Source organism: Capricornis sumatraensis, chromosome 23 (genome assembly GCF_032405125.1).
Source record: "Capricornis sumatraensis isolate serow.1 chromosome 23, serow.2, whole genome shotgun sequence".
NCBI lineage: Eukaryota > Metazoa > Chordata > Mammalia > Artiodactyla > Bovidae > Capricornis > Capricornis sumatraensis.
This window is the reverse complement of record NC_091091.1, coordinates 46,598,222-46,616,164: the sequence shown is the minus strand read 5'-3', so window position 1 is coordinate 46,616,164 and position 17,943 is coordinate 46,598,222. Positions and strand designations below refer to the sequence as shown.

Below are 17,943 nucleotides of genomic sequence, written 5' to 3'. Positions count from 1 at the left end.
TGGATTCATCATAGTTCATCAGTAAGGCAAAACAAGCACAAAACGCATTCCAGTGTGCACATGTTCTCAAAAGAGTGAGATTTTCATAAATAATCTAAGGAAGGGAAGCCGCCTCTGTTGCATCCTACTAATTCCAGCTCTTGCGGTCAGGTCCCACACCATCAACTGATTGTTACTTAATGACTGGGAGCCTTTGGGGAATAGAATAGGTGGGCTATTTTCTCCATTCATCTAAATGCACTCGAGAGCAATGCTCAAAGCGAAAGCCCTCATTTCTACCATTTTCTGTAACTGTCATACTGAAGGGGGAGCAAAGAGGAACAGGGCAATCAGTTCCTTTTCTAGTCTGACAGATGACTTTGATGAGTGGCTGTTACCAGTTTTACTGAATTCTTCCTGGACATAGTTAATTAGCAAAGCTAACTGCTTCACATAAAGTTTCCTACATTGATATAACATCTCAATTGGAGGAGGTATTTTTTTCCAGTTGATTTTCGCCACCATCATAGAAGGTTGCTAATCCATTTCTACAAATTTAGATTCCATCTGGACAGAGGATAAAGAAAGGTTAACGTCAGGATAAGCTGAACATAGAAAAACTAAGTAAACAGACAAAAAATGAAGAGGAAAAGTCTGGTTCAATGAAGACAGCATCTTCCGGTCCTTCTAAAACCTCAACACAAAACCCAAACATCCATGTAGAAAATGGGTGCTTTACTTCCTCTGTTCCCACTAATTAGAAACAGGCCAGTGAGAGTCAGTTTATGCTTTGTGGCTGAAGTAATAAAGGTTTTTCTGTACGTAAAAATGAAGTTTTTTTTTTCTTTTAAGTCAAGAACTTGCCTTAATTACATTAGAAGGGGAAAGAAGCTCATGTATTTGAGGATCAATCATGATTTTGACATTGCTGAGAGTAAAAAATAACACAGAACCTCCTCATAACAACTGACGCTACAGCTTGAAACTGTAATACATTGGTCACCTGATTCGACTCATTGGGAAAGACCCTGATGCTGGGAAAGATTAAAGGCAAAAGGAGGAGGAGGCAGCAGAGGATGAGATGGTTAGACAGCATCACTGACTTAGTGGACATGAATCTGAGCAACTCCAGCAGACAGTGGAACACAGAGGAGCCTGGAGTGTTGTGGTCCATGGGGTTGCAAAGAGCCAGACACAACTTAGTGACTAAGCTACAGCAAAACAACGACTGAAAAATGTTATTATACGAGCACAGAATGCTGCTCAGCAGATGCACTGCATAAGACAGCAGATATTAAAGCTCTCATTCAAATATTTGCTATTGCCGGAAAAGAAATGTAGACTAGAAACAATGAATACTGTCAGCAGTTGGAAGGACATAAAACTAACTCGGTCCAAGAGCCCAGGGGTTCCATTTCACTCTTTGCTCATTCTAGCAAACCTTTTAAAAACGTCTGCCCATTGTCATCAAGGCAAGTCCGGCTTCTTCATGCCAAAGTCAAAGTGTATTCAGAATTAGATCTATAAAATGGGTTTTCTGAAATCAGAGATATGCATGAGCTGGGCGTCTCCACTGAGCAGCTATTTCTTCTGTCCTGCTTCCCAATGAATGATCCTCAGGTCTTAATGATGGAGACCTTATGTCAATCATCCACCAACCCAAGGGATGGGGCATGGCTTGGGCACTTCTCACAAAGGGCCACAGCTTTGGGGATTGAGACAGGAGCGGCCCCCCGCCTACAGCTCAGTCTCAGAGGGGTGTCAGCATTCTTTTTTTTTACCCCATTTCAGCCTTCATAGGCAATGACCTCTGAAGATGGGAACACGTGTCTGGAAAAATATCATTTCAGTGTATTAAACAAAATTAAACTGGATAATGAATCTCACTAAGACACAGTCCAAAATCTATAGCAGCTAGCTTTGCCCTGAGGAGAGGACTTTTGCTTTGGAAGATCAATCAGTGCGATAAGGTAGGTCTTAACGTTAACTATTTCAGAAGGCGGATGAATTCATGAACAGGTGTGAGGGTCTCTGCCTCACTTCCCTTTCTGCCCAGGAAGCAGTGTGTTAAAACATGGGATATTCTTTTTCATCACTCCCCCGCTCCCAGTTCAGGCATTCCCTCTGCATATAGAATAAAATGCTGACCCAATTAATCCTGAATCCCGGCCAGCATCTTCAGCGCCAAGGTGTCTCAACAGCGGGAAAGCCACAAGCAAACCAATAATATCATGCAGTCCCTTTCCAAACTCATCAAGTTGCTGGCCTTAGCTCTTCTGCCGTATCCACCAACTGAGGGGACCCTGGAGGTGTCCTGGCAAGGCCGGCCTGCTCCTCGGCCCCCACTGTCAGTCGCCTGCATTATTCCATTGATATCACAGCTCGAGCCCAGACTGGAAAGCTCCGGGTCCCTGCAGACAGTAAGAACTGGGCTCACCCAGCGGAGATTCTCTCTCATCAGCTGCTGAAACCAACCAAGTTTGCCTCAGATGCTAGCTGTAGATTATAGGGCAAAACTGTTTGATTTCTAATTAAAACAGATGGCAAATTCCACCCAACCGTGAGTCTTCTCACATATTGATATATTTTCAACTAAACACTCCCTGGCTCTCCCGGCCGATCCACATACATACAGAGAGATGCGTGTAGATGTCTACACCTTGGCAGACATGAGGCAGGTGGTAGATGCACCCCAACCCCAGGGTGAAGCGATTACAGATTCATTCCCTACGGACTGAAACTCCAAGAAGAGAATGCCATGCCAAGCCGCTTCAGTCAAGTCTGACTCTTTGCAACCCCATGGACTGTAGCCTGCCAGGCTCCTCTGTCCATGGGATTCTCCAGGCAAGAATACTGGAGTGGGTTGCCATTTCCTCCCCCAGGGGTTCTTCCCAATGCAAGGATCGAACCTGAGTCTCCCACACTGCAGGCAGATTCTTTACCATCTAAGCCACCAGGGAACCAAGAAGAGATTAGCAGGAAAATTAAGGGAGGAGGAGAAAAGCAGGACAATTAACCTCCAGACGACATATTTCTCATTCCCGAAGTCAGGAGACCTCCCCAACCACATGTGTGCAGAAAGGCTCCTTGGAAGTCAATGGGGAGTGATGCTAAGGGATGCTCTACCCAGAGGCCTTTGCAGTAGAATCCATCTTGGCTAAGAAATGCATGCTCACACATGGGAAGATCCTGAGATATACCTCATGTGGACTGTGAACCAGGCAAATCAGAATGATTGGCCAAGAGAAACCTGGAAGAAATGCCCCATAATAGTTAATTCAAACTGCCATGAGGGTGCGACTCAGCAATTCAGGGACTTTCTTTCTGAGCGAGTCTATCTATACATACTGCATTCTTTTTCCTCTTAACAAATACTTTACCTGCTTCAGTCCTTCCCAGCTCTGTGGGAATTCTTTTCCGCAAAGCCAAAGGACTAGGGCCCTTGCCACTGACCGCTGGTCTAGTGGTTACGATCTGGCCTAAATCTCTGCCTGGGAGCCCAAGTCAGGGCAGGCCGAGCCCACCCGAGATCAGATACACATACACACACATGAATACCATCAGGATTTTGAAATTCATTTTCTTTCTTTATCCAAGGCTTCTTCCAAACAATAAAAGATGACCTTTGGGAGACTGCTTGTACCCAAATCTAATCATTTCTGGGTTTTCCTTATTCGATCCAAGTGTTTCTAGTTTGCAGAGGCCTGATCCCCTCATGCTGCCTAAGGTGTGGACCGAGTTTGCTCTTTTTTTTTTTTTAACTGGCAAACAACATAAGGACACTGCAGGTCCTGCACCCAAACCAGAAGAAAGAAGGGGAAAAAAAAAACCTCCCCAAATGCACCATCTCAGTGCCACGGCGACAACCAATTTTGGTTACTTTCTTCCAGTACAATTTGGTAGATGGCTTTCTTTCACTTGACATTATTTCACAAGTGTTTTCCTCCAATACTAAATAATCTTTATAATTATCATTTTAATGGCTGCACTGAGTGAATGTATACCATAATTTACTTAACCATTTACCTATTGTTAGGCATTTAGTTGCTTCCATCTTTCACTCCTTTAAGCTGGAATGAACATTTTTATATAAGCTATTAATTTAAAGCGGCAGGCAGAGATGACTCTCCATCACTAATCTAAAAATACAGGGTTTATATATTTACAACTCACATTTGATTATGAAATTTAATTTGAGGGTAATTAAGACATTTATATTCCAAGCAGCTCCTCGACATCGCGCACTCCCCGAGCCAGCCAGGCACAGCCATGACTTGCTGTTTTTACCTCAAGACAGTACAGTCTAGTGAATTCTAAAACACAATTTTCTTACGAAAAATAAACTTTCCGAACTCCTTCAGCTTTAGAGCCAGTAGTTTAACTCTGACAATCCATGGTTCTCCGAGATGACCTGGACAAGGCAAGCCACTGTTGAAAACGGCATTTTGGCATCACAATCAATCCAGAACTCAAGGCAGCCCTGGCTGAGTCTGCTGCAGGACTGCCTATGCTGCTGGGGCCTACGTGGTGGTGCCCCAAGCAACCTGTACCCAGATCCTTTGTGGCAGACAGGCCAAGGAAAGGGCCTGCCCTGAGTTCCAGCTGTCTGATGCTTCCTGTGGTTTCCCATGGGTCATTTCAGGTTACAGATTTCCCCAGGCAGGGGACTTAAAGGGATGTACTGGCAGTGTGATTCTGAGCAAGGTCTGGAGAAAAAAAAAAAATCAAGTGCCTCAGTTTCTCTATTTCCAGCTTGAGGATAACAATAGTGCCATCGCTGTGAGGATGTCGTGAGATCAGGGAGAAAATCAAAGTGAACTGCATGGGGCAGGGCGGGCCTTGGTTTAGGACCCAGACACCGGGGACGTACAGACTGAATGTTGAGGCCACACTGTAAGGCGTACATGAACAGATGCATGACGGAACAATGAAAAATAAGCATGCCAGGAAGTCCCACTCGTCTCCTGGACTCTCATCTAGAGAACAACCAGTTTTCTTGCATGACATAATCGTTTTTTCTTTAAATTTTATCGAAATATAGTTGATTTAGAATGCTGTGTTAATTTCAGTTGTACAACAAAGTGACTCAGTTATACATTTGTATTTTTTCATATGATTTTTCAGTTCAGTTCACTCACTCAGTCGTGTCCGACTCTTTGTGACTCCATGGACTGCAGCACAACAGGCCTCTCTGTCCATCACCAACTCCCGGAGTTTACCCAGACTCATGTCCATCGAGTTGGTGAGGCCCTCCAAGCATCTCATCCTTTGTCGTCCCGTTCTCCTCCTGCCCTCAATCCCTCCCAGTATCAGGGTCTTTTCTAATGAGTCAGCTCGTTGCATGAGGTGGCCAAAGTATTGGAGTTTCAGCTTCAACATCAGCTTTCCAATGAACACCCAGGGCTGATCTCCTTTAGAATGGACTGGTTGGATCTCCTTGCAGTCCAAGGGACTCTCAAGAGTCTTCTCCAACACCACAGTTCAAAAGCATCAATTCTTCGGCGCTCAGCTTTCTTCACAGTCCAAGTCTCACATCCATACATGGCTACTGGAAAACCCATAGCCTTGACTATGTTTTTTAATTATGCTTTATCACAGGATATTGAAGATACTGGGCTTCCTAGGTGGCACAGTGGTGAAGAATCTGCCTGCCAATGCAGGAGCATAAGAGATACATTTGATCCCTAGGTTGGGAAGATCCCCAGGAGTAGGAAATGGCAACTCACTCCGGTATTCTTACCTGGAAAGTTCCACAGACAGAGGAGCCTGGTGGGCTGCAGTCCATGGGTCACGAAGAGTGGGACACGCCTGAGTGACTGAGCACACTCACTGTGCCACACAGTGTGACCTTGTTGTTTATCCATCCTATCATGATAGCTGCCTCTATTATTCCCAAACAGGAAACTTCCTTTGTAAAGCTTTAGAAAACGCCATCAACAGAACTTATAAACTCATCTGAAGGCAAAATAAGTCACCTACAAAACTCCTTGGTATCTTTACTACTAGCAAGATTAGGAGCTCTCTCTTAATATTACCTAAAAAAAAAGAAAGAAAGAAAGAAAAACCAACAACAAAATAAACTGATGAAAAAAATCTTATTTATCCCCATCATTTATACTAATAAGGAAATTATTTTCATATATTTTGCAACTCCCTGTAAAACAGAAAGGAGCTTAAGAATTTATTATTATTTTGCCACTGGCAATTAATTCTTCTGATTTGTTTTATTAGTTTGATGGTTGGGTCCAAGACCAGAATATCTTTCCAAACCAGCAGACTGATGTAAAAAAATTATTTCAGTGCAGTTCTTGGCAAATCGTGATGATGAATAGCATGGTAGGACAAACTTATTCAGACACACATTTTTCAGTCGTGGCAGGGAAAAGGCTGAAAAATTACTAGTAAATTGCTTTTTGTAAAAATGCTCTCTCTTTCAAATATTCCCTAGTATGAAGGTCTTCTGCAGGATGATGGTACAATACATTCTGACACACCTGGACAACTGAGGCTTTAGAGAACAAATCCAAGCTAAGAGCGAGGGTTAAGGCTTCACTTCCGTATTATCCCCACTGCCCGCATCCTTTCCCTCACACAAGGCCCCTTGTGTGTATCTTTTTAACCTTATGGAATAAGTATCTCTCAACTACACACACACACACACACACACTCTCTCTCTCTCTCTCTCTTCCCTTATCAGGCATGCTCTCTCCCCATCACCCAGGATCTTGTTCAGTCTGTATCTCTGCCTTTTCCGTCTTTCCAAACTGCCTCATTTTTCACGTTTCAAATGACCGACATCTCCAAATACCCCCAGTGCCCAGTAGGGCGCCAAAGACGAAAGAAGGCTTGGTCTCTGTCTTGCTCCTGACTCCCCCCGGATATGACTGTTTCAGATCAATTCTTTTGTCAGAGGACAGACAGCGGCCGTGGGATGAGGACTCACCTCCGTGTTGGCTGAGCTCCGAGCTACATCTTTTGCAGACTAGAGCCTCAGAGCTGGCACTCTGCATGCCTCCTGGGGAGGGGGGACACTGTGATGCCTTCCTGGTCTCTCACGTGGCTTTCCACCCCTGCCTTAGCTTCAGGACACACTCTAGCCACCCAAGGTTAAAGGTCTGATGCAGTGGTTCTCGAGAGGAGTCAGTTAGGCACGCCCAGGGCTACTCGTCTGGAGACCATTCTGGCTATCACTTTAGAGTAGGAGTGCTGCTAATATTGAGAGAAGCCAAGATGCTGATGCATATTTTACACGGCACAGGAGACCCCCCGACAAAGCCTCACCTGGCCCGTAACACCGAGAATGCCAGGGCTGGGAAACCTGATGTGACTGGAACCAAGCTCTGCAGGGATTACTTCTGATGTCCTCTAACATGATTACTGGCTCACTGTTCAAGGCATAACTGATGAAGTACTTGCATTTTTTCTCTAAGCCTTTCATTCAGTAACACTAGTGAAGTTTCGGATCACACCACTGCCATGCTGGCCTGCAATGTCAACTTAACGGAGTCCTAGACTCTGAGTCGCGGGTGGGGGGAGGCCGATCTTTAACTCCCTCTTGGCCGAGGGCTCCGGGCTCCTCCCTGAAACACCAGCCCTGCTGTCCTACAGTTGTGACTCATGGACGTAGGGAAGTGGCCTCTCTGTTCACTGGACTCCTGAGCTATGAGAAACAACACAGACTCAAGGGGGCAGGTAGACCAGGATCCTGCCTACGTGTCTTGCTTGCTGGGTGACTATAAACAAGTGGCCTAACCTCTCTGAACTAGTTTCCTCCTTGCAACAGGATGAGTGGCACTGAAGGTATTAGGCATGACTCTCCTCTACCAGCAAGGCACGTGAAGACTGCACACCCCTGACTCCCAGAGCGGCAGTCACGTGATCACAGGGCCTATGGCATTTCACAGGAAGTGCTGTGGGAGGGTCCGTGAGGGTCCCTGGGTGGTGGGTGGGACGTGGCAGCCTGAACCTGTCCTTGCATCGCTCTCACCGGCTCCTGTCAATAACCCCGCCTCTCTGGGCACCTCGCTTGGACACCAGGGCCCTCCACACTCCAGATTCCTCCCATCTGCTTTCTTCTTGAACACAGGGAGGGGAAAGAAGCAAACGCTAACTCACAAATGGCATACTTAACTGTATTTTCTTGCTTTCACTTCAGCCCGCAAGAAAGTCCTTCCATGTGTGATAAACAGCTGTGAATCTGCCTAATAAAGTGAAGGCATTTTACCCACTGGTATTCCCCCAGAGCAATCACTGGCCACCTGCATCTTTTTAGTTGCATTTAATAATTCAGCCCAAGATGAATCTGCATGATTAACATAAAGCCTTGTGATTTTATTTTCTTTCAGAATTTAAATCCTGAAACAACCACCATTGTGTTCATTTGCAGAGGTTGTGATCAAAACACAAAACTTGATTCTAGAAAGAATAATTTCTTTTTTTTTTAAGTATTTTCAAATACCCCTCTCCACAGAATCGAAGAAAAGAGTTGCTAACACAGACTTTGTAGAAACCAGGAAACCCATGCCCTCGCCATGGCTGATGTTAACCCATGAGAAGCAAGCCATACTGCCAAGACTGTTCGCCTAGCAGCTTTCCCATAGACCAGCCCGGCCCCCTATCACACAGCATCCAGAATGGCCAACATAAATAGATGTAGTTCAGTTCCTCATCGGAGGACTCTCCACATTTATCTGATCAGGAGCTAGAATCTCCAAGACATCTTTAAGAGAAAATAGCAATCCTCTCGGATTCCAATAATAGATTAATCAGTAGCCCTCAAAAAAGTAGTAAAAGCCTAAACCAAGTAAGTTGCATTTTGAAAAACCATCTACCTGTGAAGTGGAGATGTGTGTGCAAAACAGCAATCTGCAAAAAAAAAAAAAAAAGAAAGGCAGAAGAGGCCGAGTCATTGGGCTTCTTGATGAATATAGTAAAACAGGTTTGTCTAATGGGGAAACATGCCTTACTATCAAAGGAAAAACGAGTGTATCCCACATGGAGAGGGAGGCAAGCTTTAATATCTGAGAAGCATTTCAAACTGTGCCTGCCAGGGATTCTCTGCCTGTCTGATTTTCCTTAACATAAAGGCCGACCTCACCTGTTTAAAAATAATTAGGGAGCAGGCATCCGTCATTCTGGCCCAAAGCCTGCGCTGCCTGTGGTTTCCTGTGGGTTTCTGTTTCACTGACAAGGTCTGTTGTTGTATCCGCCTGCAGGAACCATGGTCAGTAAGGAACCCAGCAAATGCGTACTCACGACCTCCGCGAGTGAAGTGGAGCCTGCCGCCTGTCTGGCCCTGGAGATGAAATATGCCCTGGATCCCAACCGGCAGATTAAGAAGCGAAATAAAGCCCTGCAGGTGCGCTTTAAGGACATCTGCGAGGCGCAAAACGAGCAGAGGGACACTCAGCTCGCCTCGGGCCTGCAGGGTGACAAGCGGGAGGCCAGGCCCGCGTCCTGCCGGGCTGCCTACCGCAAATACATGACCGTGCCGGCCCGGCGGTCCATCCCCAACGTCACCAAGAGCACGGGTGTACAGACCTCACCCGACCTCAAGAAGTGTTACCAGACTTTCCCTCTGGACCGCAAAAAGGGGACTCTCAAAAGCATCCCAGGCACCGAGGCCTTTAAAAGTCAGAACAACGGGTTGGTAATTGACGCGAAAGAGAAGAGCCAGGAAGGGCCGGACGAGGAGGCCCAGCCGTGGGGCGCGGGCCGAGTGCAGAAGACCACCGCCTTGGTTTTCCACTCAGACGAACACGTGAATGCGCTGGGGCCACCCACCGGGGTCAACTGCACCGAGCCGTGTAAAACCCCCGACCGGCACAGCTACCGCGATGCTCCGGTGCAGAACTCCACTCGGTCGTCCTCCCAGGAGCTGGAGTATCAGCTGCCCGGGAAAGCCAGGCAGGGCAGGGCGACTCCGGACACCGAGGAGCCGGCTCCATCGGCCCACCGGAGGGTGTTTAAGACCGAAGTGGCCACCGTGTACGCACCCGCCCCAGGCGCCAGGGCCCCCGCGCCGGCCTTGTCGAACTCCACCCCCTCCAGCGAGTGGTCCCTCTGCCCCGTGGCCGACCTGGAGCAGAGAACAGCCGCGCAGGCCAGCGGGCTCCAGGCCCGGCCAGGCGCCGCCCCGGCCTGCTCGCCCCCGATGCAGTGCCTGTCCCCGGAATGTAGCGAAGAAGACGCCTCCCTGCAGACTCAGGCCCCCTCGGGGCAGGAGCGCCAGCCTTGTCCCCCGGCGCTCGCTGCAGATGAAGAATGCCAACAAATCGTGCCTCACACGGAAGTGGTCGACCTGAAAGCACAGCTTCAGATGATGGAGAACTTGATCAGTTCAAGCCAGGAAACCATCAAAGTGCTCTTGGGGGTCATTCAGGAGCTGGAGAAAGGAGAAGCCCACCGGGAAGGGTATGTATGTTCCCGCCGGTCTTACAATGCCCACTGCAGGCTCGCCACCCTCTGGGGGGTGGGGGTGGGGCCCACTGCCAGCCCCCAAAGCCCAGATCCCTAAATGAGACCAGAGCCAGCATTTCTGAGAACAGATTCAGGTCTGAGGACAGATGGGAGGGGGCAAGTTCAAAGGGGCCCCAGGTTATTCTGTGATCCTAAAACTCATTCATCCTCACCTGCAAGGCTGACTTGTTGGCTAGCATTCATGGGCCTGGTCTGGACTTGAGTACATTTTGAATGAATGGATGGATCGTCCCTTTTTAGCTCTGGGGGCTAAAGGCTTATGATACTGATGAAGTACAATAGGTATGCCAGTCCAGAGTATCTAATCTAACTAAGAAGTGACTTGCCTCTTAGTAATGGAAAAGAAATTCGGATGGCATTTTGAAAAGTAAATGCTGCCTCGCTTATGCTAAATAATTGGAATAACACTGATATTCAGGACTATACCAGGTTTTATATTTTATACAACAGACAATATGGTTCCCCCCCCCCCCCATCTTGCTTGGAGCTTACAGAAGCGATGTCCATTCATAGACAGATGCTATCTGTATATGATTAGGAGAGAGACGCCTTTCTCCACGAGATGCCCTGTGTATCCAGATGGGCAGGAGAGAGAATGTTAACAGCCAGGACTGTCTGCCGCTGATAACAGATTGCTGAACTTTGTTTCCCATCTTTTGAACTTGAAATTGTGCAGCAGCGAATTTAACAACAAATGACCTAAAGATAGGACGTTAGTCTTGAGCCTCTTAGCTAGGAAGGCCAGGCCGTGTGCTAGGCTGATGGGAAACAGCCAGCACTGCTCTGCTCCTGTGCTTCTTGAAATAACGTTGTGGTTCATTGGCTTTGTCGAGATGGCCGATCAGCTCTTTCCCATTCCCCTGTGATGCTGTCTGGATTCTTCCAGCCTGTGTTTTGGAGGTGGCAACTGAGACGGTGCCCTCTGGCCTCATGTGATTAGCGGCCTTCACCCTGTGGGCCCCAGTCCCTGATTAAGTGAGCTGGCAGCCAGGCCAGAATGATGCTAAGCCCAGAAATGCACTGTCAGGACAGCAAGCCACCCGGTGCACAGGATGGCCGTGACTGAGGTACATCGTGTTTGCATCTTGCAAACTAAGGGGAGGGAACAACCTCTATGTTCCAAGGTAGCAGAGGAGGCTTAAGGCCTGGCCCCAGAGCCAAGCTGCCTGATGTAGATAGCGCCCTTGGCATCTGACTTCATGCAGGTGGTCGACCTACAAAAGGAGTTGACGGTCAGTAATCTACCAGCCCCCACCACCCCCTGCCTGGCACGTCCTATGACCTAGCATTGTTTGCAGCTGACAGTATGAAGCAAAATGAGTTGCTAGCCAATTGTAAACTAATCTAACAGGAGATTAGTAGTAACCTACCATGACAGAAGGCTTTCAAAAGTCTTTGTTGAATTTTGGGTTTACATCTCCATTTTCATCCCATTTCAATCATTTGGACTTGAATAAATACACAGCCAAAAGCAACAGAGTGCGGTGGGTCTATAAGGGATTTGTTGATCAGCAGAGCACATTCCCACAGAAACATTAAAAGCCCAGACAGGACCGATCACAGTCCTCGATACAGCTGCTAGTGATTTAAACCAGACAGCAAAACAGAAAGACACCAGCATCACCAAACGGGAAATAAAATTCAGCAAATGGTGTAAAACCAAATGTGCATCTAAATAGCATGCTTCTCACGGGTGTACATGCCAAAATAAAGCCCTGCATGGGTTGATCATCCACAAACACCTGTGCAAGGACAACTGTGTTCTAGATCGAGGCTCCTTCTATTAGAACAAGGGCGGAGAGTTGCTTGAAATCTGAGTTTTCTGAGGCTACATCAGTCTACCAAGTGGTGTTGAGTTTATTAAGACATGTCTAGATGGGAATTCTGGCTCTGAGGACTTGGGGCAAGGGCTTCGCCTCTGTGTCCCTCTTCTTCACCTGTCCTTGGAGCTCATCGTCTGTCCTGCAGATGGGAAGGGGAGCAGGTCAAGGGGTGCACGGAACCCAGGGCCAGGGGCCTCTGCATGGGTTCGCTTCTCATGGAGGCACGAGGGCTGCCTTGCTGGTTAGCAGGGTTGGGTTCTGAAAGCTGAGAAGGGAGCTACAGTCCGCGTTTCTCTGATACCTATGCGCTCACTGTGATGAGCGCTCCTCTACAGGCTCCACACACAGGCCGGCCCCCAGCCAGGTAACTGCAAGCCCCGGGCTGCTCTGTGCCACACAGGTGCCATAGGTGGCTACTGAAATTCACCCTCAAATTAATTACAGTTGAAAATGCTTTAGTCACATCAGCAACCTCACAGGTGCCCAAGAGCCGCAGGTGGTAACTGACTCCTACATGAGACAGAATATTTTCATCATCATGAAAAGGCCTTGGCCCCAGTATCCCCAAAACAAGGTCCAGTGCCCAGCTCCTAACCTTTTGAGGAGTGGGCACCTTAGATCAAGGCAAAGGATGATCTGACTTAGAAATTAACCTCTAGTTCAGTTGTTTGCACGGGTCAAGTTACTGGTAGAAAGGCAGGACCGTATCGGGGTGAACTCCCACCTCCGTTCCTAATGCAGTAAGTCCCTACATAGGAAACCTACACGCTGCAAGCTTTCAGAGAAGTGAAGGTGCCCCTGTATGCCAGCTGTGGTTCTGTACTACTGGACAAGGTACTGTACTATAAGATTAATGTTTTATATTTTGTGTTTGCTTCTTATGTCTTATTTGTTGGGAAAGTATGATAAACCCATTACAGTCCAGTACTCTATAGCTGATTGTGTTAGTTGGGTACCTAGGCTAACTTTGTTGTACTTACGAACAAACTGGACTTATGAACACGCTCTCAGAACAGACCTGATTCACATGTAGGGGACTTACTCTAATCTTCATTTCCACCTCCCTCTCAAGCTCTCTGGATAACGGTGAGACAAGTGGTTTCACATTCCAAGGCCCATGTTGAAGGTGACCCCTCTAGTTCAATGCCCAGGGTCATTCATTCGTCCAAAATTTGAATTTCCGCCACTATTTTCCATGTCAGAATATTGTAGGAGACAGCAGCCTCAAAGGCGGGCACACGAGAGCCACACTCCTTCTCCAACTCCTTCTCAGGGGTCTGGGTGCAGGACAGAGGTGCTAGGGGATACTGATACATTTTTAACCACTGAATCTTGAGGGATGGGGGAGTAAGCTGCATTTGCTGATTTCCACGGTGTGAATGCTATGGTGGCCAGAATCAACCAGCTCACAAAATTCTGAAAATTTAACCTTCTGTTGCCCTGAGCCCTAGACCAATTCTCCGAAGGGTGTGCTCTGGACAGTCGCTTTAAAGGTGGAATTCACAGGACTCATTTTATGTACTCGATCTGAGCTGGAGAATAGGCATTTTGGTAGAATGAGGAATTCACGGGACTTACTTTATATACTCAATCTAAGCCAAGAAATGGTATCTTATCGTTATATCTCATGATGGAAAACAGGAAAACTTACTCTACTGTGTGTAGATGATTATGTACTCATTATGAAACCTGACAAGGAGTCTTATGACCAAGTTAAAATACTGGGAAACACTCCAAGTCATCACCTGTAGAGGATGATCAGAATCCGGGTTCAGTCCACTACACCCCCCTCCCCCAAAATCAATGAGAAAGGACCTGCTCTGTATAAAGCTGTATCTACAGCTGGAGGAGTCTCAGTGAGGGCAGGAATGCTGCGTGCACTGCCAAGCTCACTGCTTTAAAACCAAGTGACACATTTTGCCCCCAAGTTGCCACTATATCATAGGCTTGACCCAGGCCCAGCAAGGCCTCAGGCTTGCTCTTGTGGGTGAAGTTAGGACCCAGAGAAGGAAGATAGCGTACGTTGAACTTGGCTTAGTGTGGCTGTGTGCAAATTATACTCAATGTCTAACTTGGATAGAACTTCTTTGCACTGTTGAGCTTGTTTGTGCAAACTCACTATAGAGTTTAAACTGCATTACCAAGTTTGCCAGGCAAGCCGTTTATAACAGTTCTTCCTCTGTGCATAGAAATTTCTGTATCATGAACCAAGACCATTTTCAGTAGCTTCCAAATTACTTTTCAGAAGGGACTCTTTCATGACTTGTTTGATTATACAGATTTCTGAAAGGCCTCAGCAGAGAAAGTTTTCAATGTAGGCAAGTTAATCTCAGCGAGCTTCAATTCCATCTTCTATTAAACAGGGATGCTGGAAGCTTAAAGATGCTGTCCACAAAGGTCTCAGCAATAACCAACACACAGAGGTCACTAAGAAAGGGATCTATCCTAAGACACGCATTTCCGTGGGATGCATTCTGTAAGTGGGTAGATGTGCAAAAAGTGTTTGAAACCCTGCCTTTTTAGCCCCTTGTAGAACGTCTGGGCAATTCACTCAAACGGCTCCCTTTATGCAGTGCAGGCAGCCTTTGATCCCTCTATTTGCATGAATGCCAAGAATGATCCTGCTTATTTCAAAGCTCTCAGCATTATTCTTGTCTCTTCCTGGGAAGTTCAGGGTCACACAGACGATTTAAATGAGCCACAGATGTAGTCGCTGGACACTGAGAAGCAGGCAGAGGGGACGCTGAGTTCAAACACCAGCAGATTCTTGTAACAGTCCTAATTCCCCAGGGCAGCTCCGGGCTGCTGGGCAGGTGACCCCGACCCAGGACTGTGGGGCCTTTGCCCTTGGCTCAGGTGCTGCACCCTCCCCAGGCACCTGGGTAGAGATGGCTGCTCACTGCTAACACGCTGGCACCCCACACACTTCATGTCTTGAGGGACTCATTGGCTGGTGACAACCTCACGGCATTCTGGTCTTTGGAGAAGACCTGCCAACAAGATGGGAACCTTGATCCCAGCCAACCAGCGAGAAGGAAGGATCTGCTGTTGCCCAGAGTGTAACAGGCCCTTTCGTTGGTCGGGTCTCTCCTAGCATCCTTGTGGTTCAGCGGCAAAGAATCCACCTGCAGGACAGGAGATCCAGGTTCGATCCCTGGGTGGGAAAAGTCCCCTGGAGGAGGGCATGACAACCCACTCCAGCATTCTTACCTGGAGAATCCCACGGACAGAGGAGCCTGGTGGGCTACAGTCCATAGGGTTGCAAAGAGTCAGACACGACTGAATGAGCATTCCAGCATCAGCCAGGTGTTACCTGCTGGCTTAGGTGTGTGTGGAAGAGGGAGGAACAGCCGAACCAGGTCACACGGGCCCCTGAGATGTGACCAACGGGCAGACAGGAAACCCTGAAGCTCCAGGGGCTCTGTACTGACTCAGAACAAATGTGGGGCCATCGTGTAAGAGGAGGAAATCTTAAGTAAACAGGAAGCCCCAGGAGCCTGGTAGCCTGCATTGGTGGTGGTTTAGTTGCTCATCTGTGTCTGACTATTGCAACTCCACGGACTGGAGCCCGCCAGGCTCCTCTGTCCATGGGATTCTCCAGGCCACAATACTGGAGTGGGTTTCCACTTCCTTTTCCAGGGGATCTTCACAACCCAGGGATTGAACCTGGGTCTCCTGCTTTGGCAGGCAGATTCTTCATGGACTGAGGCACTCACCAGGGAAGCTGCAGCAAGGGTTCTAAATCCAGTGCTTCAGTCTCCCCCCGCTGGGAAGGGGGGGGGTTTTCTCCACGGCAGGGGTCCAGGGCACGCAGCGATAGGAAAACATGAGCCAAGGGAATCGCCCTGAGATCAGGGGCCTTTGAGAACACAGCTCTTGGTGGGTTTGCAGGCATGAGAGACAGGAATAAAGATCTGAGGGACGGTAGATCCGGCGTGGAACTCTGCAGTCACGTTTGTTGAACTTTGTTTTTCGTTTTAATCACTGAAAAGGTAGCACAGAATGTGTGCGGGTGCATGCGCAATGTGTGCATGTAGAGATCAGGCCCTGAGCCTACAGGATCTGTGCTTTTTAAGAGATTTCAGGGTCAGTTTCCAATGTAACAGACATCAGCAAAATTATTCTGCAAAGGGGCAGATAGTATCTATTCAGGCTTTGAGGGCCATGTGGCCTCTGTTCAAATGATTCAGATCCACCACGACATCATGAGCACAGCCAGACACGGTACATACATGAACGAATACAGCCGTGGTTGCAGGAAACGTCACAAAAGCAGGCGCAAGCTGGACATGGGGCATGGGCCAGTTTGCCAGCTCCTGCGACATGGTCTTGTAAATGTAGGGACCACAGTTCCTTGGCTAGAAACCAGGTTACCATAACGGGCGAGGGCAAACTCAGAGGTGAGTGTCCTACAGACAGTGTACCATTCATTCACAGGTTCACAAGGCTTCTGTTAATAGCAAGAGTCCCCAAGTGTTGTTACTGTGCCAGCCGGGGGCCAGGGGTGCGGGGAGGTACACGTCAAAGAACGCAGGCCCTCCTCTGAAGAGTCCACAGGTCACTGACACTCGTCTTTACTAGCCTACACTTAACTGTTCCCCAGCCCATAAAACCGTCAGGATTCTGCTGGGGAACTCTGTGTGTGTGAGTGCACACACGTGTCTTATACACATACCTGTAATTTCTATGTATATACATACAAGACATTAAAAAGGCCTCCCTCTCCCACCAGCAGCAATAAGAGGTCATCTCAACACCCAGTCATATGATGTGAACTGCTTTCACCTAGATATCCATGCTAGATGGAGGGAAATTACATCCTGGCTTCACCTGTGTCCTTCTATTGACAAATCCCTCAGCATCAGGCAGTCTTCAGAGAGCCCTGTCGGGGGATGAGAAATCTCTCCGAATTTCCTCTCATTATCCATGCCAAAACAGAATAAATACTGCATCGCAATTACACAGGAAGCATAAGGGGGCAATTTAATTTCAGTCACAGCACAGGAAGAACCCACAGGAAAACCCAGCATCACCGCTGCAGCTAGGGAGCTGCCGGGGGTCACTGAGGTCCTGGTGGGAGGCGTGGGGGCCCCCATCTCAGAGCACAGGGGAAGTTGAGCACCTTAGGTGACCCTGTCTCAGGTTGGCTGTGCACCCTTCTAGGAGGAGACTGGGCTGCCTTTGCCCAGATGCACCCACGTAGCTGAGATGGAGGTCTTCCACCTGGTTAGCTGGAATGGCCACGGTTTCCAACAGGGGTGGGGGCGGGTGCCCTTGCGGTCCTGCCGAGGATCCTGGCAGACAGATGTCTCTGGACTGTCGAGAACTGTCCGGGCAGTGCGTCACAGAACAGAGTGATGTGAGCTGTGGAGCGAGGTGGTGCTCAGCTCCGAGCTCAGAAGCAGAAAGGTCCTCCCCCAGCCGCCGTACTCCCGTCCCTTCCTGCTTCAACGGGATGGGCATGTCAGAGTTTCATTTGCTAATGTTCTCGATACATCAGTTTTGGTGTCTCTGCCCATTTCTTGCAACCCCCAGCATTTTAAAACACACCAGCCAGCAGACAGAGGTTCCCTCCTCCTGTGTTTTTGGCCAAGGTTACGCAGCCAGCCAGTCCTAAGCTGGAGACTTTGCACCCGTCCTCCCTGAGGTACCTGTGCTCAGG

At 48.2% G+C, this 17,943-nt stretch overlaps 2 protein-coding genes across 3 annotated transcripts in view; one reads left to right on the top strand and one right to left on the bottom strand.

Annotated features, from left to right (window-relative positions):
- Positions 1-17,943, bottom strand: part of DOCK1 (dedicator of cytokinesis 1) — a 564,920-nt gene that overhangs the window by 295,263 nt on the left and 251,714 nt on the right. The window lies entirely within an intron of this gene.
- Positions 9,200-17,943, top strand: part of INSYN2A (inhibitory synaptic factor 2A) — a 38,558-nt gene continuing 29,814 nt past the window's right edge. The window contains exon 1 of the mRNA XM_068961196.1: positions 9,200-10,392. Coding sequence (XP_068817297.1) covers positions 9,200-10,392 — 1,193 coding nt within the window. The remainder of the gene's footprint in view (positions 10,393-17,943) is intronic.